Source organism: Leopardus geoffroyi, chromosome C1 (assembly GCF_018350155.1).
Source record: "Leopardus geoffroyi isolate Oge1 chromosome C1, O.geoffroyi_Oge1_pat1.0, whole genome shotgun sequence".
NCBI lineage: Eukaryota > Metazoa > Chordata > Mammalia > Carnivora > Felidae > Leopardus > Leopardus geoffroyi.
In genome coordinates this window covers 13,954,329-13,976,977 of record NC_059328.1, presented here as the reverse complement: position 1 = coordinate 13,976,977, position 22,649 = coordinate 13,954,329, and the positions used below count along the sequence as shown (strand labels likewise).

General features: G+C 44.7%; 1 protein-coding gene across 12 annotated transcripts in view; it reads left to right on the top strand.

The window, feature by feature from the left end:
• The first annotated feature begins 1,812 nt into the window (after nucleotides 1-1,812).
• Nucleotides 1,813-22,649, top strand: part of UBR4 (ubiquitin protein ligase E3 component n-recognin 4) — a 133,073-nt gene continuing 112,236 nt past the window's right edge. For 11 of the 12 annotated variants that reach the window (XM_045475864.1, XM_045475861.1, XM_045475859.1 and 8 more), the window contains exons 1-13: nucleotides 1,822-2,062; nucleotides 10,023-10,120; nucleotides 11,344-11,447; nucleotides 12,218-12,347; nucleotides 12,460-12,599; nucleotides 13,105-13,207; nucleotides 13,329-13,470; nucleotides 13,631-13,755; nucleotides 16,905-17,029; nucleotides 17,628-17,687; nucleotides 17,773-17,963; nucleotides 22,017-22,116; nucleotides 22,253-22,390. In XM_045475864.1, the coding sequence (XP_045331820.1) occupies nucleotides 1,887-2,062; nucleotides 10,023-10,120; nucleotides 11,344-11,447; nucleotides 12,218-12,347; nucleotides 12,460-12,599; nucleotides 13,105-13,207; nucleotides 13,329-13,470; nucleotides 13,631-13,755; nucleotides 16,905-17,029; nucleotides 17,628-17,687; nucleotides 17,773-17,963; nucleotides 22,017-22,116; nucleotides 22,253-22,390 (1,632 nt within the window). In that variant the 5' untranslated portion in view covers nucleotides 1,822-1,886. Of the gene's footprint in view, nucleotides 2,063-10,022; nucleotides 10,121-11,343; nucleotides 11,448-12,217; nucleotides 12,348-12,459; nucleotides 12,600-13,104; nucleotides 13,208-13,328; nucleotides 13,471-13,630; nucleotides 13,756-16,904; nucleotides 17,030-17,627; nucleotides 17,688-17,772; nucleotides 17,964-22,016; nucleotides 22,117-22,252; nucleotides 22,391-22,649 lie in introns of all 12 variants that reach the window. The other variant, XM_045475863.1, reaches the window with a different exon arrangement.

The window sequence follows — 22,649 nt, the reverse complement described above, 5'->3', positions numbered from 1 at the left end:
CTTGAATACTGAAACTAATATGCTGCTTGTAAAGAAAAATCTTAAACTGGAGTGCTTTCTCCAAATTGATGAGCCAGAGATAGTAAAAAGTAATGTGAGTTTAGGTACAAGTGCAAATTTCCCTGTGATAGTCTGCATTTATCTTTTTACTATGTCTCCTTCAAGCAGCAGGTGGAGGGGGAAGGAGGAGAGCAGGAACATTTGATCTTCTATTATTTCCTGAAACCTCCCCAAGAGAACCTCTGCAGGTTAATTTTGTACTTCAGGTAAAATGAAATTAATGTCCCAAGAGCCACTTTAAAATTTCAAGCCAAGGGGTAAAATTTCAAGCTACCTGGGTAGCTCGGTCAGTTAAGCGTCTGACTCTTGGTTTCAGCTCGGGTCACGATCTCATGGTTTCAAACCCCATGTTGAGCTGTGTGCTGATGGTGCAGAGCCTGCTTGGGATTTTCTCTCTCTCTCTCTCTCTCTCTCTCCCTTGCCCCTACTCATGCTATCTCTCTCTCAAAGTAAGTAAATAAGCTTGAAAAAAAAAAAATTAAAGCTTTTTCCTTAGGACTCTGGTTCAGTATCTTGAACTAGTGCAGTATTTGCTATGTTATGGAGAAGTTTCTTTCTCTTTATTTTTTTTATTTTTATGTTTAAGAAACCTGCTGTTGTGGGGCACCTTGGTTTTGGCTCAGGTCATGAACTCACCATTTGTGGGACCAAGCCCCGTGTGGGGCTCTATGCTGTCTGCACAGAGCCTGCTTGCAATTCCCTCTCTCCCTCTTTCTCTCTGCCCCACCTCCGCTTGTGCTCTCTCTCAAAAATAAAGAAAAAAGAAAAAAACCAAACTCTGCTGTTGTTATTATTTCCTGACATACAATAAATTACCTTCTTACTGAAAGTGCAGATTGATCATCAGGTACCAATTTATTTACCAGAGTTACACCAAAACAACAGTAGCTCCTCCAAAACTTGGGGAAGAATTTCAGGGCTTCAGGATCTTCAAACCGTCCACAGTTCTTGCGATGATGACCTTTATTTAGGCGGACTGTGGGTCACAGGGCCTAGAGCTCGATGCCGTCCACCGACACCCCTCCACCTCCGCGAAGAAGTCCTCAATGCACGCATACCTTTCCTGGAGTCAACGGGTCAAACCGCTTTTCCCTCTTAGATCTTGAACCCAGATAGCTCTATCGGCAAAAATCCGTTATTAAAATTTAAGTTCCTTGTTTGCTAGTAGAAAAATGGGGAAAAAAGAACCTGCCGGGGCAAATTGCAAAGACCGATGTAAATGCTGGCTGGTAATACTACTGGTGAGGGTAATCAGAACGCAAAAGGGATCTGAGCGCGAATTAAGTAAGACTAGTGACTGCAATAGCGAGACGTGGTGTAGGGAGTAGAAAGTTGTCTAGAGTGCGAAGTGCTGTAGTATCACTATTAAGGGGGTCACTCGAGAGGGAGCAAGCGGGTGAGTGATTAGACTCTGGTCCTTAGCTATCTCGGGCCGGGACCATCGTATCCGCAGATGCATAGTCTACTGCGCCGCCCTGGTCTTGCCAACTTCAACTAACCCCCCAGCCCACCTTTTCCGGATGCCGCGAAGCCACCTTGCTCCTACCTCGGGAAACGACTCCCAGCGCGCAGGCGCGGAGGTTAACGCTCCCCCGCCCTCCTTCAAAGCAGTACGTCCTGCGCAGGCGCAGCTCCTCGATCCCGCCTCCACGCCGCGCCGAGCTTCTCCTGAGAGCAGAGTGAGGCCGCCCTGCGCGTCGCGTGTTTTGCCTGGCGACTGCGTCGCGCAGTCTGACGCGACGATTGCGTCATTTCCGCCCCCTCCCGGGAGGCGGCGCTGGGCCGGTGGCAAGCCCCCGAAGGGAGCCGCAGTAGTACGACGGAAGATGGCGACGAGCGGCGGCGATGAGGCGGCGGCGCCGGCGCCGGCGCCCGGGGCCCCGGCGACGGGGTCCACCACAACCCCGGGCTGGGAGGTGGCGGTGCGGCCCCTGCTGTCTGCGTCCTATTCCGCCTTCGAGATGAAGGAGTTGCCGCAGCTGGTGGCCTCAGTCATCGAGAGGTACCGGGCGGCGGCCCCGGCAAGGCGGGCGCCGGGAGGGGGAGGGGAGGGCGCGCCGGATCGTCCGGACCCGCTTCCCAGGTCGCCTCTTGAAGCTTGGCGACCCCTGCCCCAGCCGCGGCTTCGGGGCTCCCGGATCCAGGCAGATGAGGGCTTGTCCAGGGCTCCTTCCGCCGGCCCTTGTAAATTATCTGTGCCTCGATTTCCCTTCCGAGCAAAACTTTTGAGGACGCCCTCTGGAGAGGGCGTGGCCGGACCCGTTTGGGAGTGACTTTGAGATGTTTCGCGCTCTTGGGGGAATGTCCTCGGGGCTGCCCCCGGTGTTGAGGTCAAAGCACTGATGAGTTTGCATTTCTAGCCCGTCCTCATCCCCCTACCCGGGGCCGGAGCGGAGCCTGGGGTTTAAATTGGAGATCTGCTACATAATTTAATAACGGTCTTTCCGTGGTGCTGTAATCACTGGGGGCACGTGCTGTTAATGTGACTGAAGCCACTAGTGACCACTGATGACTTTCTTTTCAGGTTGCGCTTATTGTGTATTGCTACCGTAACGGTCTTTGATGAAAAACATTTCTGGGTTAGACTGAGGTCATTTTCCCACGGAAACAGTGCCCTCGCTCTCGCGCGGGCGCTCTCGCAGTAGAATATCTTCAGACCTTATTACAAACGGGATTATGTATTGCTCTATCACATCGTTTTGTCATTTTGTACAAAGTTCTTAGTTCGTGATAGTTGTCTTCGTACAAGGCCGTGATAACAGAATGCCTGAGTTTTCCTGACTTAACCTTGTTCAGAGGAGTCTTCCATTGGTTTAATGGTAGACATGCTTTTAAAAAGGCAGTCTTTCTTTTATTTTACTAGCCAAACCTTACTAGAACAATCTGCAGTTGCTGACTGGGTCATTTTAGCTTCTTGCCAACCAGGGTATATCTTAATGTGACCCAGAAGGTTAGAAATTGCTATTTATTACTCAAGAGAGGCCCATGACTTGACAAAATGTTTATTATAGTGCCTGTTGTTAGGTTTGTGATGCTTTTGACTCAGGTTTTTTTTGTTTGTTTGCTTGTTTGTTTTTTAAATAGCGACTGGGTTTGGTAATTTCACAGTTAACTTTACAGATGGATTTTCCTATCTAATTATTAAGCCAGGAATGTTCTGAAGATGTAAACAAGTATCAAGATACTGTTCTCAAGTTATATAGCCTCTTTTTTTTTTTTTAATGTTTATGTTTGAGAGAGAGAGAGAGAGAGAGAGAGAGAGAAAACACGAGGGCGTGAGCGGGGGAGGGGCAGAGAGAGAGAGGGAGACCTAGAATCCCAAGCAGGCTCCAGGCTTTGAACTGTCAGCACAGAGCCCGATGCAGGGCTTGAACTCACGAACCATGAGCTCATGACCTGAGCTGAAACCAAGAGGCGAATGCTTAACTAACTAAGTCACCCAAGCACTCCTGTAGCTTCTTTTTTACCTGTTTTAAACATTTACTTTGTTGGCATTTTTCTTGATTATGCTCATAATGTTACTTACAATGGACAAGTTTCTACTCTTTAGAACATTTTTTCATATGGTGTTTTTTTTTTTAATTTTTAAAAAATGTTTATTTTGAGAGAGAGAGCGAGAGAGCGAGCAAGTGCTAGCAGGGGAGGGGCAGAGAGAGAGGGAGAGAAAGAATCCCAGGCAGGCCTCGCATTGCCGGTGCAGAGCCCTTCGGGGGCTCGAACTCCCGAACCATGAGATCGTGACCTGAGCCAAGATCAAGTGTCGGATGCTTAACCGACTGAGCCACCCAGTCACCCTGTTTGTTTGTTTTTTAAAGATTTTATTTTTATGTAATCTGCACACCCAATGTGGGGCTTGAATTCACAACCCTGAGATCATAGTCGCGTGTCCCACTGAGCCAGCCAGGCGCCCCTGCTTTTATGTTTTTGTAACATGAGCTGAGTAGGTTATAAAGTCATTTGTTGACACCCTCCCATTCATCCGGTATTCCAGACCCATCTTTTTGAAACTAACAGTTTAACAACTCTGTTCAGCTTGTAGAAGGAGCCAAAACCAAATATATCAAACTGGGTTTGAATTTTGCCAAATAAGAGACAGGGCCCCCTCCTGCACCCTAAGGTGACCTAGAGTTGCCTGTGTTTGTAGGCATTAGTAAGAACTCTCTTCACGGTTTAGAAAACAAATCCAAACTAATGGACGTTTTAGTAACAAAATTTTTAATTGTAAGGCAAGATCCCTGAAGTCTTGGTTCCGGTTTTTGTGGCTTGGTTAATTTTGAAACCTGTGATGGTAAGAAAAGTTGTCAGAAGAAATATCTGGCTGACAAGTTCTTTACAGTCAAAAAAACAACGAAATGTACAAGTGTTCAGTTTGGTATAGAGCAGAGGTCGACACACTTTTTATGTAAAGGGCCAGAGAGCAAATATTTGCAGGCTGTATTTCCTCTGTGGAGTTGTCAACCCGGCCATTGTATGGCAGAAGCAGCCTTACACAGTACGTAAGTGAACGGGTGTGGCTGTGTTCCAAAATCTCATATATGGGCACTGAAATGTGCATTTCATATATTTCATGCCACAAAGTAGCCTTAAATTTTTTTCCCCAGTCATAAAAAAATTGCAAAAACTGTTCTTAAATATGGGCTGTGGTGAAAACAGTGCCAAACCCTGGTTTAGAGCACAAAAATTAGTGCCTTGCTATTCTGTTTCTCAAAAGTTTTTTTTTTTTTTTTTAACCTCTCAAGAAAAAAAAAAAGAAATGAAGATGTAAGAATTATGGAAGTATTGGGGCTCCTGGGTGGCTCAGTCAGTTGAGTGTCTGACTTCGGCTCAGGCCATGATCTCACGGTTTGTGGGTTTGAGCCCCGCGTCAGGCTCTGTGCTGACAGCTCAGAGCCTGGAGCCTGCTTCGGATTCTGGGTCTCTCTCTCTGTCCCTCCTCTGCTCGTACTCTCTCTCTCTCTCTCAAAATAAATAAATAAACATTTTAAAAAATCCATTAATTTGGGGCGCCTGGGTGGCTCAGTCGGTTAAGCGCCCGTCTTCGGCTCAGGTCATGATCTCCCAGTTCGTGGGTTCGAGCCCCGCACCGGGCTCTGTGCTAACAACTCGGAGCCTGGAGCCTGCTTCGGATTCTGTGTCTCCCTCTCTCTCTGACCTTCCCTACTCATGTTCTCCCTCTCTCTCTCTCTCTCAAAAATAAATAAACTTTAAAAAAATTAAAAAAAGAAACAGAATTATGGAAGTATTCCCTATATATAGGATTACGGCTGTCGAGTATAGGACCAGATCAGCACCATACAGATGCTGTGGTGGGCTTTGTTGTGTAGGTAATCAAAGGTTTACCGGCCTAGGCTGCTACTTTACTTTTGGGTTTGCCTCTTGCATCTGTGGTTCCCTTTCTATTGTCTTGACTGCCATGTTTTTCTTCCTTGCCTCCGGGGACCTTCTATTTTTCTGTTGCAGTCTGCTACTCTCTGCTTCTCTTTTATTTATTTATTTTTTTAAAAATTTTTTTTTTTCAACGTTTATTTATTTTGGGGACAGAGAGAGACAGAGCATGAATGGGGGAGGGGCAGAGAGAGAGGGAGACACAGAATCAGAAACAGGCTCCAGGCTCTGAGCCATCAGCCCAGAGCCTGACGCGGGGCTCGAACTCAGGGACCGCGAGATCGTGACCTGGCTGAAGTCAGACGCTTAACCGACTGCGCCACCCAGGCGCCCCTCTCTGCTTCTCTTTTAGATGTCCTGACTCCATCATGCCAGCTCTTCCTTCCTATCTGGCAGCCTGCTCATTGAATTCCTCCCCATTTGATCATTGGGGATGATAACTTGCCCTGAGACTCCTTTGTGCCCTACCATTCTACTTGTTGTCTCTATTCTTTCATACCTTTATAGTTGCATTTGAACTTTGGATTTGAAGAAAAGATAAACAGAATTCCTAGGTCTAGCCCTGTTTATTAAGTTTGATTTTGTAGCCAAACTGTAAGACAAAGGAGGAATAGATTCACATGGGTAAACTTGGAAGCATACTTTCAAAAGTATCCTTTGAGGGGTGCCTGGGTGGCTCAGGCGATTGAGTGTCTGACTTCGGCTCAGGTCATGATCTCACTGTTGGTGAGTTCCAACCCTGTATCCAGTTCTGTGCTGACAGCCTGCAGCCCCGCTTCACATTTTGTGTGTGTCTCTCTCTCTGCCCCTCCCCCCACTCACACTCTGTCTCTCTTTCAAAAATAATAAACATTTAAAGAGTTATATGGGGCGCCTGGGTGGCTCATTCAGTCAAGCGTCCGACTTCAGCTCAGGTCATGATCCCGCGGTCCGTGAGTTCGAGTCCCGCGTCGGGCTCTGTGCTGACAGCTCAGAGCCTGGAGCCTATTTCAGATTCTGTGTCTCCCTCTCTCTCTGACCCTCCCCATTCATGTTCTGTCTCTCTCTGTCTCAAGAATAAATAAATGTTAAAAAAAATTTTTTTTTAATTATCAAAAAGTATCTTTTGAGTTTTAAAAGAAAAACATATCTGAGTTTACTTAAAGAGGAGTTTATTTTTATTTTTACTGTCTGTGCTAGCATGTCTTTTAGTAGTAAAGATTGAAAATCTTTTCAGTGCTCTTACTTTTCCAGACCAGAAATGGAGCTAGAACTAGCTCATTAGAACACATGCCATATCTGGGATTGATTAGGATAATTGCTGAATGTAGCCTTATGTTTTAAGGTGCTGTCAAAAACGGAATTCCTTTCTTAACTCTGTGTAAGATATGTTGGTGACCATAGTTGTCATTGACTCTTGATTACCAAAAAAAAAAAAAAAGAAAAGAAAACGCCGCTTTCCCGTGAGCCAGCCCTTCCTAGGCTCCTCTGGCCTCCTTAATGATAAATCTCTTTCTGTCTCTGCCTCCCAGGTGTTCTATAAAATTTAGGCCAGAGAGACCTACTTGGGAAGGCAGAAGCTGTTACAAACATCCCTAGTAGATAATGTTCTGTCATTTCCTAAATATCTTGAAAGGGAGAAGAGGATACATTAATGTCATGATCTTTTGAATTTACATGCAGTAGGACTGAAGTTCACGATTGACCTACAGGGGGAAAAAAAAAGCCTGCCACCAAATGATAGAGCAAAATTGTGCGATTAGTCCTCATGGCTGGTTAATGTCTCCATGTCTTAGTGTCACATTCACCACAGGTTTGTCAAGAGCGTGAGGAAGGTATCTGAAGGCTTTTAGTTCTTTGGTTAACATGTGTTAAGTACTATGTGACACACAGCAGATGTTCAGTGAGCATATATTTTTTAATGCTTTTATTCTTTTTGAAGAAATTTAAACTTTTTGTGCACGCGTGTGCAAGCAGGGGAGAGGGGGCAGAGGGAGTGAGACAGAGAATCTTAAGCAGGCTCCACATTCAGCGTGGGGTCTGGGGCTGGATCCCATCACCCTGGGATCATGACCCGAGCCTGAATCAAGAGTCGGACTTTCAACAGACTGAGCCACCCAGGTGCCCCAGTATTTTTATTCTTCAATGTATTCATTATGCTTATTTGTTTCCTGATTGTAAGTGTCATGAAACAAGCATAATGGATTCTGTTCTTGGGGGTTTATGATTCTGATGAAGGGAAAGGGGTTTGGGGAGTTTACAAAAAAGATATAAATGGTATGTTATCTAGGAGGGAGAGGGGAGGTGAATCCCTAGTCTTTTATTTTGTCCTCTTGGATTTCTACCTTTTCCTAAAAGAAGCTAGATATTTCCAGACCCAAGCCAGTTCATTTTTACTTACATGTCAAATTGGATTTCTCTGACCTGGCTGGGTAGCTGCTGTTTTCCTTTGTACTCTGCCTCACATTTATTTTGTATGGAATATACATGTTTCCCATTCCATGTCTTTCAGCCCAAGTGCTGCTGTTGGAATGTTTGTTAGAAGAAGCAGATGTTTCAGGAAGATAGCTTGACTGCCCAGAGGAGAGAGATGTTTTTACCTATAATTTTATTTTTCTTTCTCTTTGTTATATTTGTGTTCAGGTCTTCATTCTTCCCCATTCCTACCTAACTTCTTGCCCTTTGTCCCATTTTTTCCATTCCTTTGCACCCTCTGGTGTCTTGATGTCTCAGATTCTTGGGGAATGAGGGAGGCAGCAAGTCTTTATCAGGTGACTCGTATACACTTGTTTCTTTAAAATCAAGAGGTATGGTATTGTCCTATGGGCCTCATGTCCACATGTCTACTCCCTTCTTTTCAAATTAATTTCCCCTGGTTTATCCTTAGTTGCCCTAAGCAAATTGTAAGCGGAGCTTGAGAGTGCTCCATTTTTTTCTATGCCAAGGTCCATCTTTCCTCAAAGTGCATTCTTGTTTCTTTATTGGAATAAGGCAGTTGTGTATTTCTAGGGCAGGAAGGAAGGTTTGTTAAATCACAATGGGGCAACATTGAACCAGGCAATTAAATAAATATGAGTTTATTCTCTTATTTTGAATTTATTTCTTTATCTGAATGGGAATGAAAGCAACAGAATAAGTTCATCCTTTGGGTGGGCAGTTTTTCTTTTAGCTTTGGTAAGCCCGCTCAGCTGAAAAACATGGGGATGAACACCTCTGAACTTTTGAAATAAAACAGAGAAGGTAAATGACTCCGTAAAATACATCAAATTACAGGGTGGGAAAACTTTAGAACAATGACTAAAAAAATGTAAGGATGGAAATGAAGGAAGAACTAAGTATGTGAGGTAGAAGTAGGGGATTTAGTGGGGCGTTTTATGCTGAGTAGGATACCAGCATGTACCAATGTGATGGTCACCAGAAACTTTGAGCGTCACTTGGTGCTTAAAGGTTTTTGTTTCCTCTTTTTTTGTCCATCATAGAAATGGTCTTTGGTGGGCAGGAAGATCCTTGCACGTCATAGGTGCTCAATAAATATTTTTTCTGGGTGAAGAAAGATATTCCAAGATAAGGAACTGATCTTGGGTAAATCACCATTTATCCTCCATAAATCCCCACATAGCAGAGTGTTTGCAATGCCAGACTCTTAAGTGCTGTTTGAGATGATTCATCACTCGCCCTGGCACCTCCCTAGTGTTGAACTTGTCTTTTTGGCTCCTGTGTTGATTTGGCAGGTGGATAGAGTCCTGACTGTGTACATTTCCCTTCCCAGTGTGATCCTTCTTATTGGAGAATTAACTGACTGAAAAAACTATTTAGCCACAGCCCTCTATTCTTTCCGTTTAATAAGAAACATTTTGTTTTATTTTGTTTTCATTGCCTTCTTGTTTCTTGGGTTGTGGATTAGGATCTGATTTGATAGAATGACATAAATGTATACGGCTTTAAGACCTAGGTGGACCCCAGATTTTCACAGAAGAGGACATTTCTTCAGCTAAAGATAAGGGGATGTGGCTAAAATCCCTGAATTTGTTGTGATTTAGCTGTGTCCTGGTTGGGGATGTGGGGAGGTGTGGAGATAGGAGAACTCTGGTACCTGGTAAATTTTAGGTTTTAGCACTGATCAGGTGATTTCTGCCTGCAATGTTATTCTTTTTAAGTTATTTGTATTATGGACTGGCCTTGTTTGGTCTTCAGAATGGGTTACCATGACCTGTGTTCCCACTACAGTATTTTGAGTGTGCTGGTCTACCCTCTTTTGGCCAACACATGCCATTATTAGGTTTTGGTCTTTGCCAACCAGTAATACAGGACAAAATGGCATCCTGTTATGTTTTTACCTGTATTTTTAAAATTCTAAGTGAGTTTGAAAATATTTCCTGCTTCTTAGCCATTGCTGTTTACTAAGTCTGACACCTTGAGCAAGGTGCTTGATTTTAATTTGCTAAGCTTCACTTTCTCAATCTTGAATATAGGGATGGTAACAGTGCCTCTCAACTAGGGTTGCTGTAAGGATGAAGTAGGGCAATGCCTGTAAAGGGATGGGTATCTGGCAGACAGGAAGCACTAAATAAATGCTAGCTGAATTATTTTCTTTGCAGTGAATCCGAAATCCTGCACCATGAGAAGCAGTACGAGCCCTTCTACTCCTCTTTTGTTGCACTTTCCACACACTATATTACAACAGTCTGCAGCCTCAGTAAGTATTCTACTCCTGTTACTCCTTGCCGAGGGCTTGGGAATAGGGGAATTGTGTCTCCTCTTTGTAGGGTGTCTGAACAGGTTGTTAATGAAGTTGTATTTTAGCACACTTAGCCTGTCCACCCAGTGGTGGAAACTGCTGTCAGTCTGATAAGGCTCTGGAAGTTCCTTTACCTGGGCCAATCAAGGGGGCTTTAAAAATCACTTCGTTCGGATACCTGCTTTATAACCCATTAAGTTAACCTTCCTTCTGTTCTTAATCAAAAGCATTTTACTGATTTCACACATGCACGTGTAATTACTAGCGTGTTAATTTCTGGGAGTCGAGGTGGATGGGTGGATATGGACCTGGGGTTAGCAGCCACTGACGAGGGCTCTATTATTCCTTATTTGGTTTGGTGAGAAAGTAAATTCTCCTTTTGTGTTCTCTGGTATCTCAAGGGATTTCAGTTTCAGTTCCCATTCTTTTAAACTTTTTTTTACCCTTATTTTCCACTATTTCTGAATTTTTGCATTTTTCTTTTTTAAAAAAATCCTAAGATAGTTCTGAAGAATTCCAATTATTTGTTTACTTAAATAGTTTGCTACACATGTAAAATGAAAGGAAGGTATAGGGTCGCTCAGTAATCTTCAGGTGTCCAGTGCTGTTTATTATAGGCGCTGTTCCTGTTGAAAGAATCAGTTTTAGCTTGAAGAAATTTTGTGTAGGAAGCCCTTTGCAAAAGGCATTTAGAACCTATGGGGAAGAAGAGGTAGTGTGTTCTAATAGTTAAGAGCATGAACTCCAGAGTCACACTTCCTGGATTTGCTTGTGGCTGTGTGACTTTGGGCAAGTCATTTCATCTCTGGTGTAATTTCCTTATCTGTTTAGAAAAAGGAGGGGGGAGGGAAACAATAATAGCTACCTCTTAAAATTGGTTTAAGGATTAAGTGGATTAGTATGTTTGAAGTGCTTGGTACTTATTGTGATGTATATCTTATTATTATTAATTTCCAGTAAATATAAGATAGGTTGCTCTAAAAGCAGTGGATGGCTATCAGTGCCAGGATGCCTTTGTTTGCGCCGTGGATTGTTGGTTCTGAATGATTCTTGTCATAGAATGACATCGCGGATGTCGGACATGTGGAGCTCAATGGTTGTCTGGTTTTGATGTACTGACTGTGAGGCTGAAGCAAGCTGTAAGCAGTCTGAGGTTAAGTAAAGCTTACTTGCTTTCTCAGTTCCCCGGAACCAGCTTCAGTCCGTGGCAGCAGCCTGTAAAGTCCTGATTGAGTTTTCTCTGCTACGTCTGGAGAATCCAGATGAGGCTTGCGCTGTGTCCCAGGTGAGAGTGCCGGGCTCTTCCGGGGCCCTTCTTTCGAAGTAGGACTTTGACAGACTAGTGGAATGGTGGAGAAGGGGTGGCAGAGAGCAGGGGTTGGTGAACATTTCCCGTAATAGGCCAGATAGTAAACAATTTGCTGACCATTCAGTCCCTGTTGCAACTAGTCTCTATCTTCTAAACTCTGCCTTTGTAGTGTGAAAGCAGCCACAGACAATACGTACATGAACAAGCGAAGCTGTGGTCCAGGAAACTTTATTTACAAAAATAGGCAGTGGGCTGAATTGGGGCTGTGGTTTGCCAACCTCCTCTGGTTGCACAGGCTTTTGCAAGGATTGCAGAGTGTCACGTTTCCAGGGACCAGGTCAGTAACAAAATCAGTGAAGTGTGCCAGCCACAGCTATTAAGGAAGGGCCAGTCGCTGTGTGGCTCCAGCCGATTGTTGCCATGCAGGGGTGGAGACTCAGTTGCTCTATCTTGGGGATTATCAAGAGAGGTAAGAAATCTGGATTTGAATGCTAAAACTTCCATGCTTTAAAACGTTAGCTAAAACTTCAGATAAAAAACTGAAAATCCAACAGCAACACTTTGAGACTAATGAGACAAATTTGCAAGCCAGATGTGGTCTGAGGACCGTCAGCTTGTGATCTCTGCTTTAGTGTTTTTCCTCATTTCTATTCTTGCTAGCAAGCTCAATCTGGCCCTGTGCCAGTTACAAGTCCCAAAAGAGTAGTATCTTCTAAAAGACATACTTGAATTTGTTGTCTTCTCAGAAACACTTGATTCTCCTCATCAAGGGCCTGTGCACTGGCTGTAGCCGACTAGACAGGACTGAAATTATCACGTTCACAGCCATGATGAAATCCGCCAAGCTGCCACAAACAGTGAAGACGCTCTCAGATGGTGAGCGTTCGTTTGCCAGACCCAGTTCCTTGGCTGCTTCCCTGGCCAACTTTCTCCCGCTCTGCCTTCTAGCGGTACTCTGCTCATCCTGTTTTTGGTTTTATATTTACAGTGGAAGATCAGAAAGAGCTGGCCTCACCAGTAAGCCCAGAGCTGAGGCAGAAGGAGGTACAGATGAATTTTTTGAATCAGCTGACGTCAGTTTTCAACCCTAGAACTGTAGCATCACCGCCCGTAGGTCCACAGACTCCGGTGAGTTACTCCAGCCAAATGTCCTCACCCCTTGGAAGTTGTTAAGATGAGAATACTAGAAAAAAGTAACAAATGCATCTTCTGTTTGCGATATAAAGTGATTAAGTGCCTATGATAGAAAGAAATAGAAGGATACAAACCAGAAAAAAGCAAAACTTACCCTAACATTCTGTCCACTGTTGTTACTCTTTTGATGATCATTCTTCTGAATTTCTCAGTGCAAATAAACGTGAAGAGCACGTACATTTTTCTGTCAAAGGTATCACACTCTATACTGGTTGTAGAATATATATATTTTAAAGCTATATAATTTTTCTCTTCTTGGGAAACTAACTTGTATTTTCCCTACATTAGAGGGGGAGTTGCCCCTCATTAACTGGGGAGTCTGAGGAGTATCCGTAGAACTGCTTCGTTTGGGTGCTTGTTTCGATTCTGACTGCAGGGCTGTAGTCAGCAGATGATGGTATCATGATAGGCCTTTCACGTGCCTTTTGTTTCTCTTTAGGCTGAAGGAGAAAATGATGAGCAGTCATCCACAGATCAAGCCTCTGCTGTCAAAACCAAGAATGTGTTTATAGCTCAGAATGTGGCTAGTCTTCAAGAGCTTGGTAAGACTCTTAATCATCGTCAGAAAGCTGGTTTCTCTGCTTTCCAAAATTTCATACGTGGAAGAGAATCCAGCAGCAGACAGAGGCCTGTTTGTAAGGTTGAGCCTTGTCGTTGATTCAGGTGGCTCAGAGAAGCTGCTACGTGTGTGTTTGAACCTACCGTATTTCCTGCGCTACATCAATCGGTTTCAAGATGCAGTGTTGGCCAATTCTTTCTTCATCATGCCTGCAACAGTAGCAGATGCCACTGCTGTTCGCAACGGGTAAGGGGCCTCAGGATGTGTGCTTTACGTTCTGATGCTGCCCTCGGAGAGAGAAACCGGTTAGCTTTCTGTGGCACGCCAACTTTCTTTAGTGATCAGAATAAGAAGCAAGGGATTCAAAGAGACGCTCTTGTTAACCTCCTCCTCTGCTATGTTCTAGTTTTCATTCACTGGTGATTGATGTTACCATGGCATTGGATACCCTCTCTCTACCTGTGTTGGAGCCTCTCAATCCTTCTCGTCTGCAAGATGTGACAGTCCTCAGCCTAAGTTGTCTCTATGCAGGTGAGAGGTGATGATGTCTGTTCTCATTTTGTCAGTCAAGTACAAGTACGCTTTCTGGAAACCATGAGATCCTTTTTTTTTTCTTTTTGCTTTTTTAATTTTTTTGTAAATGTTTTTTTTATTTTTGAGACAGCACGAGCAGAGGAGGGGCAGAGAGAGAGGGAGACACAGAATCGGAAGCAGGCTCTAGGCTCTGAGCTGTCAACACAGAGCTCAGCGCGGAGCTCGAACTCATGAGCTGTGAGATCATGACCTGGGCCGAAGTCGGATGCTTAACTGACTGTGCCACCCAGGTGTCCCAACCATGAGATCCTTCTGAGTGCTCTCCCCGCCTTACTTGTGCCCTTCCCCCCGAGGATCATCTAATGTCTCATCTAGGTGAAATGAGGTCTCAATAGGAGTCTTGTAAATTATCTTGTTGTTCCACTGCTGGTGTTGTTATTATGTGCATATTTGATTTTATAGTATGTGCAGATAGTAAATGTCTGTGTAAAGCAAAACGCCAAGTGCTGTTGGGATATTGAGATGAACAGTATCTGATCCTTGCCCTCAAGGAGCCTACACTGAGAACAGTTAGGACCGCAGAGTATGACATAAAACAGGAGATGACAAAAAGCAGTAAGAGGAGTGTAGCACGGTTGGGTGTGTGAAGTAGAGAGAGAGGGAGTCTTGCTGTGGGAGCAGGTTTGAGGAAGCCTTCATGGAACAGGTGGTATCTGTTTATATTGATTATTCTTCGTGCGCCCGCCCACAAAATCTCCTCTCTTCCTGTTGATCATGCTGCCTTGGAAGTGGGGCCTGACATCTGGCGTTTACTCACTTTTAAGTTATGACAGTGACTTTTTAACTCAATTCACTGATCCTTGATTTCAAATAGCATAGTCCTGGTATGTCTTGGAAGGTATAACAACTTCCTTTGTTTACTTGGCTCTCTGAGTGAGGATTTGAAGTCTTGGAAACCTGACCTTGGGGACCATCACGAAATTGCTGAGGTTGATCATCTCCCTATATTCTTCCAACAGCTTTATTTTGAACATCTGGATGCAAATAGGAATTGGGTAAAGCAGTAGTAATGAAGAAGTTCTGTTGATGTACCTGTAGGGCAGGTGGATTTTCAGTAGGGCTATCCCTAGGCAGAGGCAGAAGCAGGACTCAAGAGTGTCCTAGAGTCTGGGGGCACATACTATATCAGTGTGTGTGGAGACGAGGGGTAGGGGGAGAGGATATGTGCTTAGTAGGTATTGTACAGTGGGAAAGAAAGGACACAATCAAAGAGGTCTTAGAAATGCAGGCTGGGGGCACTTGGGTGGCTCAGTTAGTTGAGCATCCGACTCTTGATTTCGGCTCAGGTCATGATGCTACGGTTGTAGGCTCAAGTCCCATGTCTGCACGGAGCCTGCTTAAGATTCTTCCCCTCCCCCTTCCCCCCTCCCCTCCTTCATTCCCTCCCTCCCTCCCCCTCTGTCCCTCTCCCCCGCTTGTGCTGTCTCTAAAAAAAAAAAAGAAATGCAGTCTAAGTCATTTGGCTTATGTCCTATAGACAGGAGAAACCATTGAAGATTCTGAGCTATATTTTAGGAAGAACATTCAAGTAGCAGTACACAGGACATTTTGGCATGGAGAAATTTGGAGTCCGGAAGCTCTGTTAGGATTTTTTTTTATAGTCATTCAGGCGAGACACATTAAGGGCCTAAGCTAGGGCAGCAGCAGTAGGAATAGAAAGCTAAAGATACCTGTGAAGATACGTTCTCTACCAGCCCAATTCCAGTGTTTATTTCCTTGTCCTCTGCCTTTGATTTTTGCAGTTTTTAAGTTGGGGTTTGTTTCAATTATTAGGGAATTTCTTGAATATTACATGGCGTCAGTATACTTAGTCAGTAATGGTTAAAGAATCCTTAAAAATTTTTTAGTTAGATTAAAGATCCCAGAGTTGGTTTGTTGTTGAAATTTGATGGCCTGGGATTTGACTTAAAGACAAGGATTTGGGGGGCGCCTGGGTGGCGCAGTCGGTGAAGCGTCCGACTTCAACTCAGGTCACGATCTCGCGGTCCGTGAGTTCGAGCCCCGCGTCGGGCTCTGGGCTGATGACTCAGAGCCTGGAGCCTGTTTCCGATTCTGTGTCTCCCTCTCTCTCTGCCCCTCCCCCGTTCATGCTCTGTCTCTCTCTGTCCCAAAAATAAATAAACGTTGAAAAAAAAAAAAAAGACAAGGATTTGGCCTTGATGTCTTTGAGGAACACCAAGAGTGGAATGTTTTTCCCTGTAATCTTGAAAAAATTGAAAGATATCTTTGTGATGTCTTTAAAGTTTTAAAGTTAATAGATACTTATTTTTAAAGCAGTTTTACGTTTACAGAAAAATTGAGCAGGTTATACAGAGTGCCCATCTACCTTCTGTCCCCAATACAGTTTCCCTCATCGTTAACATAGTGCATTAATAACAGTACGTTTGTTATAATCGATGAATGCACTGTTGATACACTATTAACATCTGAGAAGTCCGTTGTTTACATTATGGATTTCTCTTTCAGACAGTTCTGTGGCTTTTGACAAATGCATGACATCGTGTATTCGTCATCACTGTGACACAGAATAGTTTCACTGCTCTGCAGTCCCTTGTGCTCTACCCAGTAATCCCTTTCTCCTACCCCTACCCCCGCCCCCTAGAAATCACTGATCTTTTCACTGTCTCCATAGTTTTAGCTTTTCCAGGATGCCCTAAAGTTAGAAGTAGTCTGCTTGGATCCCGCATTTAAGTTTCCTCTGTGATTTTTTGTGACCTGATAGCTCGTTTTTTGTTATTGCCGAATAATACTCCTCATATGGGTGTGCCGTAGTTTGTGGTACTGCATCCACCTGTCGAAGGGCATCTTGATTGCTTCCAGTTGTTGGCAACCATGAATAAAGCTACAATAAGTATTTGTGTGCAGGTTTTTATGTGGATAGAAGTTTTCAGCTCATTGAGCTAAGTACTTAGGAGTGTTGATTGCTAGATCGGATGGTATCACTGTTTAAGTCTTGCCCTGTGGACTTTACTGTCTGTGATCAAATCATGGAATTACCTTTGGGTAGGTTGTTTTATGGTTCTGTTTTGGTGGGCTCGTGGGACTGCCATGATTCGAATCTGTGCATCTTTCTTTTTTTCCTCCAGGTGTGAGTGTGGCAACTTGCATGGCCATCCTGCATGTGGGTAGTGCCCAGCAGGTGCGGACGGGGTCCACGAGCTCCAAAGAAGACGACTACGAGAGCGATGCGGCTACGATCGTCCAGAAATGTGTAAGCCATGCCATCTGGACCCAGGCACTGCCATTGTTCTGTGAGGAGATAGGGTCAGGCCCCCCTCTCTTCCCGGGTAGAGGAAAGGACACGGAGTGCTCTCCAAATCTTCCGCTCGGGTAACAGGTCTGAGTGGTAGGTGTTTGGCGTGTTTGGCAGCTTGGTTGACTCTGCAGAAAACACTGCATCTTCATGTTGGCAGTGGACCCTGTGAGCGAGGAGTCATTCAGTCAGCACACGTAGTTGAAGGCGTGCTGTGTGTCAGTGCACTTTTAGTGAAGACACACGATACACGAGATAGCCGCAGAGAATGCTAAGCATGTAGGATGAATCAGTGTGGTAAGCTGTGGTCTGATGTGGGCCTGGGGTATTGTTTTAGACTGGGGGCAGGGGACACCTCTGAAGAGGTGACACAGGAGCTGGATATAGAGAGTAGTCAACACCATGCGCAGGTCAAGGAAAGTGTGATGGGATTGTATCATTAGAAAGTTCCTTGAGGACATTTAATTTTATGAGCGAAATGAGTTTGGGTGGGATTAACATTTGTAATGAAATATGACAGCTTGCTCAGCTTTTTGTTATGTTTGATGTTGTGCAGCTTGAAATATATGACATGATCGGACAGGCGATCAGCAATTCCCGCCGGGCCGGTGGAGAGGTAAGAAATGTGTCTCTGCTGCATTCCTGTCTCACAGCCTGTAAGATCTCTGTGTTCATACTTTGCTTTTGTGCCTTTTTAACAGCACTATCAGAACTTCCAACTGCTGGGTGCCTGGTGTTTGTTAAACAGTCTTTTCCTCATATTGAACCTCAGCCCTACTGCCTTGGCTGATAAGGGGAAAGAGAAAGACCCACTGGCCGCACTCCGAGTCAGAGACATCCTTTCTCGCACAAAAGAGGGAGTGGGCTCTCCTAAACTGGGGCCTGGAAAAGGGTATGTGTCTACTCGATTGCTACTCATGTTTTGTTTTGTTTGCCTGCCATTTTATCTTGATGGGGAGCTGGTGTAACCCCTCTTGTCTTCGCGTCGATAGAAACGTTTGCCTTCGTACTTGGTTGAATTTAATGACTAAGGTGATGACCATCATCCACTGTCTCTACATCATAGCTGTGTCATTTTGGATAAATCGTTCATTCTTTCTGATCTTGTTTCCTTATCCATAAGAGGGGGAAATGTGTGTGTAACGTATTTCAGGGGTTTTATTTATTTATTTATTTATTTATTTATTTATTTATTTATTAATGTTTGTTTATCTTGAGGGAGAGCGTGCGTCAAGCTGGGGAGGGGCAGAGAGGGAGAGAGAGAAAATCCCAGGTTGGCTCCATGTTATTGGTGTGGAGCCCATTGCGAGCGCATTTGAACTCACAAACATGAGATCCTGACTTGAAGCGAAATCAAGAGTCGGAAGTGCAGCCGAGCGAGCCACCCGGGTGCCCCTATTTCAGGGTTTTTATGAGGGTCAAATCAGAAAACAGTGCTTGTGTTTTGTGTAATGGGCCTGTTTAACTTTCAGCTGATGGCTCACTGCATGTTTAACCTCTAAAGAGGATTCTGTCGGGTCGCCCTGCCTTGCTTCCTAAAATGTTTGCATCTGTTTGGGCGAAGTAAGCCCTGCTTGCTAGGAGAGAAGTTAGACATATGACTTCCATGTGGTTTGACGTTTTCTTTTCTGAGCCTAGGTATTTCTGGGTTTTGTTTGCTATTCAGTCCCTACCACATGTTGGGCTGTCTCTGGGCACGGAGGACGTAGCACTCTTTAAAGCAGTGTCCTTGCTTTGATGGAGCTTCTTTTCATTTCTATTTATTTAGTTTATTTTTGGGACAGAGAGAGACAGCATGAGCAGGGGAGGGGCAGAGAACGAGGGAGACACAGAATCCGAAGCAGGCTCTAGGCTCTGAGCTGTCAGCACAGAGCCCGATGTGGGGCTCGAACCCACAAACTGCGAGATCATGACCTAAGCCGAAGTCGGACGCTCAGCCGACTGAGCCACCCAGGCGCCCCAGTGGAGCTTCTTTTCTAACTGGAGTGACCGTGAGCAGATACACTAATACGTTCATGATAACTTATCATAGGAGTCCTATAAAGAAAAATAAATCAGAGCAAGGGGCTAGCGAGTGACAGGGGCTGGTGTTTTAGTTAGGGTGGTGAGGAATAAGCTCTGAAGACAAGACAGAGAGAACATATGTGAGGTGGCAGGGCGAGCCATGCAGATTTTGGGGGTAGAATTGTTCAGGTTTGGAGATGGAGGTTTGATTGGCATTTTTAAGGATCAGTTAGGTCCGTGTGGGCTGGAGTGGAGCCGTCCAGGAGGGAGCGTGGAAATTAGATCAGAGAGGTAGCCCGGGGCCAGATCTCCTAGGGCCAAGTGTAATCTGTAAGTCATGGAGGGTTTTCCCCAGGAAAGTGATCCGATCTGACTTACTAGTTATTGGCGATGTGAGAAGCCAGCTTCTGTGAGGAGAACAGACTGCAGGGTGTAAGGCAGGAAGGAGGGCGGGTAGGAAGCTGATGCATTTCTGCAAATGACAGAGCTGGTGGGAAAGGCAGAGAGATGAGGTCCAAGGGGTATGTGTTTTGAAGGTACAGCTGACAGGATTTGCCGATGGCTTGGATATTGAGTGTGAAAAATAGGACCTCAGCATTTTTTTGGCAGGAGACAAAAAATTGTGTAATTGACGGAGGATGGTATGATTTACGGAGACTGGGAATACCAGCTCAGGAGTAGCTGGGTGGGGTGGCAGGAAGGCGAAGAAACACAGAATGTCATCTTCAGCATGCCGACTCTGAGATGACTGTCACATCTCTCTGTGTGAGATGTAGAGGAGGCGGTTGGCATGGGTGTCTGGAGTTCAAGGAGGGAGTCAAATTCTGGACCTCAGTCAACAAATCATTCACCGAGTTGTCTTCTCTGTCCCAGGCTCTGTGTCATTTCTGGAATGCTGTGATGTACCAAAAAAAAAAAAAAAAAAAAAAAAAAAAAGGACACGCTTCCAAGAAACATGAAGAGAGATGTCAAATTGTATCTAGAGAGTATTATAATAAGGGCGTTTGGCCTGGTCAGAGAAATCAAAGCAGGCTTCTTTGAGGTGTTAAGCGAACTGAAATCTGAAAAAGATGTTGGGATGGTAGACAGTAGACACTAGGCAAAGAAGGGAGGTAAGCACATTAGAGAGAATAGTAGTTTATAATTCTGTGAGTGTCTGCGCTCATAGTACTGTAGAGGGAAGTGGGAGGATGCCAAAAGGTCTGCTCATAGAAGTAGCAGTTATGGGGCGCCCAGGTGGCTCAGTTGGTTAAGCGTCAGATTCTTGGTTTTGGCTCAAGTCGTGAGCTCATGCTTCATGAGTTCGAGCCCTGCGTCGCACTCTATGCTGACAGCGCGGAGCCTGCTTGGGATCCTCTCTCTCCCCTCTCTCTCTGCTCCTCCCCTGCTCGCTCTCTCTCTCTCTCTCTTTCTCTCTCTCAAAATAAGTAAATAAAACTTAAAAAAAAAGTAGTTATGTTTAAAAAATGGCTATTCTTAAGATTTAAGAAGAAAACCTGTTCCTTGTGTAAGTTACAAACCATAAGAAAGGGGGGAAAATCACCCCAATTCTACCACCCAAATCGATGAACGTTCTTCCAGATGTTTTTCTGTGCACGCATTCAAAATGTATATGTTTACAGAAGCAGGATCACCGTTAGAAAACATCGTAGACGTTTTCTCAGTGCCCGTATTAGGGATTCACTGTATCTAAGCATTCCACTATGTAAATAGGCCATAGTTGACTCTAATCACCTTATTGAAACACTTATTTAGGGTGTATGAAATTTCTGGTTTTGATAAACTGTGCTTTGATAAATCTTTTAAAACATAAATCTTTGTGAAGTTGCTTAATTATTCCCTTGGGGTAAATACCTAGAGGTATGAATGTTAGGACAAAGGGCACACTTATGTAAAAATTTGAAATGTTTTTTCAGACTGTTCTGATTGCATTCTTACTTAGCAGCTGTGTGTGCACATGTGCCCGTTTCCCCAGGTCCGCTTTGAAGTGGGCATCGTTAGTTTTCACGTTTTCTAACGTTAAAGGAGGAAGTTTATTTTTGAGACCGAACACAAGTGGGGTAGGGACAGAGAGAGAGAAAGGGAGACACAGATCTTTGACAGTGGGCATTGTTAGGTTTCACGTTTTCTAATGTTAAAGGAGAAAGTTTATTTTTGAACACGAGTCGGGGAGGGACAGAAAGAGAGGGGGACAGAATCTGAAGCAGGCTCCAGGCTCTGAACTGTTGGTGCAGAGCCCGACGCGGGGCTCGAACTCCGATGCTGTGAGATCGTGACCTGAGCCAAAGTTGGATGGTCAACTGAATGAGCCACCCAGGTGCCCCAGCGTTAAAGGAGAAAGGTGGTATTACATTTCTCTTACTCGTATTTCTTTATTAGTGCCGTTGCAACTGCCTGTGTCCTTTGCCCGAGTTTTCTCTTTGGTGTTTGTCCTTTTTTCTTACTAATTTATGTGCACTTTTTGTATATTAGATATTCTAATTGTCATGTGGCCATTTGGACAGAAAGAAAGTTTTACATTCAGTGTGTCAGTCTTCGTTTTTATTCTCTTTGGTTTGTGCCCAGATATTTTACAGAAATTGGCAATTTTTAACTTTTTTCTTCTCAAAAGAATGACTTCAAATGTCCTAGCAACCTTTGAATGTCAGCATCTATACATCACCCGGTCGATTCGAGCTGATAGTTTAAATTCCAAAATGCCGTGTACTTGGAAGTCTTTCTTTTACTCTTGGGGTGCTTAACCTGAAGCTTGTGGATCCTCAGGCGGGCCGTGGGTGGGCTTCAGGGAGACCGAGCTTCTGAAATTACATGCACATATTGTGTGTGCGTTTTCTTCCCTCCGGGGCAAGGTTCATAGGTTCTGAAAGGGGTCTGGGACCTCCGAATGGCAAGATCCCCTGTTCCAAGGTGGTGAGTTGTGTTTCTCCTCTTCTTTGTATAGGCACCAGGGCTTCGGGGTGCTGTCGGTCATCCTGGCAAACCACGCTGTCACGCTGTTAACCTCTCTCTTTCAAGACCTGCAAGTGGAAGCGCTGCACAAGGTGAGGGACTGCACGCAGGGGGTCAGCACGGCGACGCTGGCCTCGCTCCTGGGGAGGCTGCCCTGAGCCATCTGATCACGGGGTTCCTTTCTGCGCCGTTGGATCTGTAATTCTCTTTTGCCGTGCTTCCCTTCAGGGTTGGGAGACAGACGGTTCCCCGGCAGTCCTGAGCATTATGGCCCAGAGCACCTCCATCCAGAGGATTCAGCGGCTGATCGACTCTGTCCCACTGACGAACCTGCTGTTGACACTGCTGTCAACCTCCTACAGAAAGGTGGGTGGGGTCACACCGTGGATGATTTGGAAGATCTCGTGTAACCCTCTCAGGAGGAAAAAGGCTGTACGCCGTGACCTTCATAAACTCAAAATTTATGGTAATGTTTTGAAGATGAGAGGAAAGCTTCAGTGATTCCACACGTGAATCCGTTACTGATTGTCAGCTTTTTTTTATGTTTATTTATTTTTGAGAGAGAGAGAGAGTGCGTGTGTGTGCGCTCATGAGTCAGAGAGAGGCAAAGAGAGAGGAGACACAG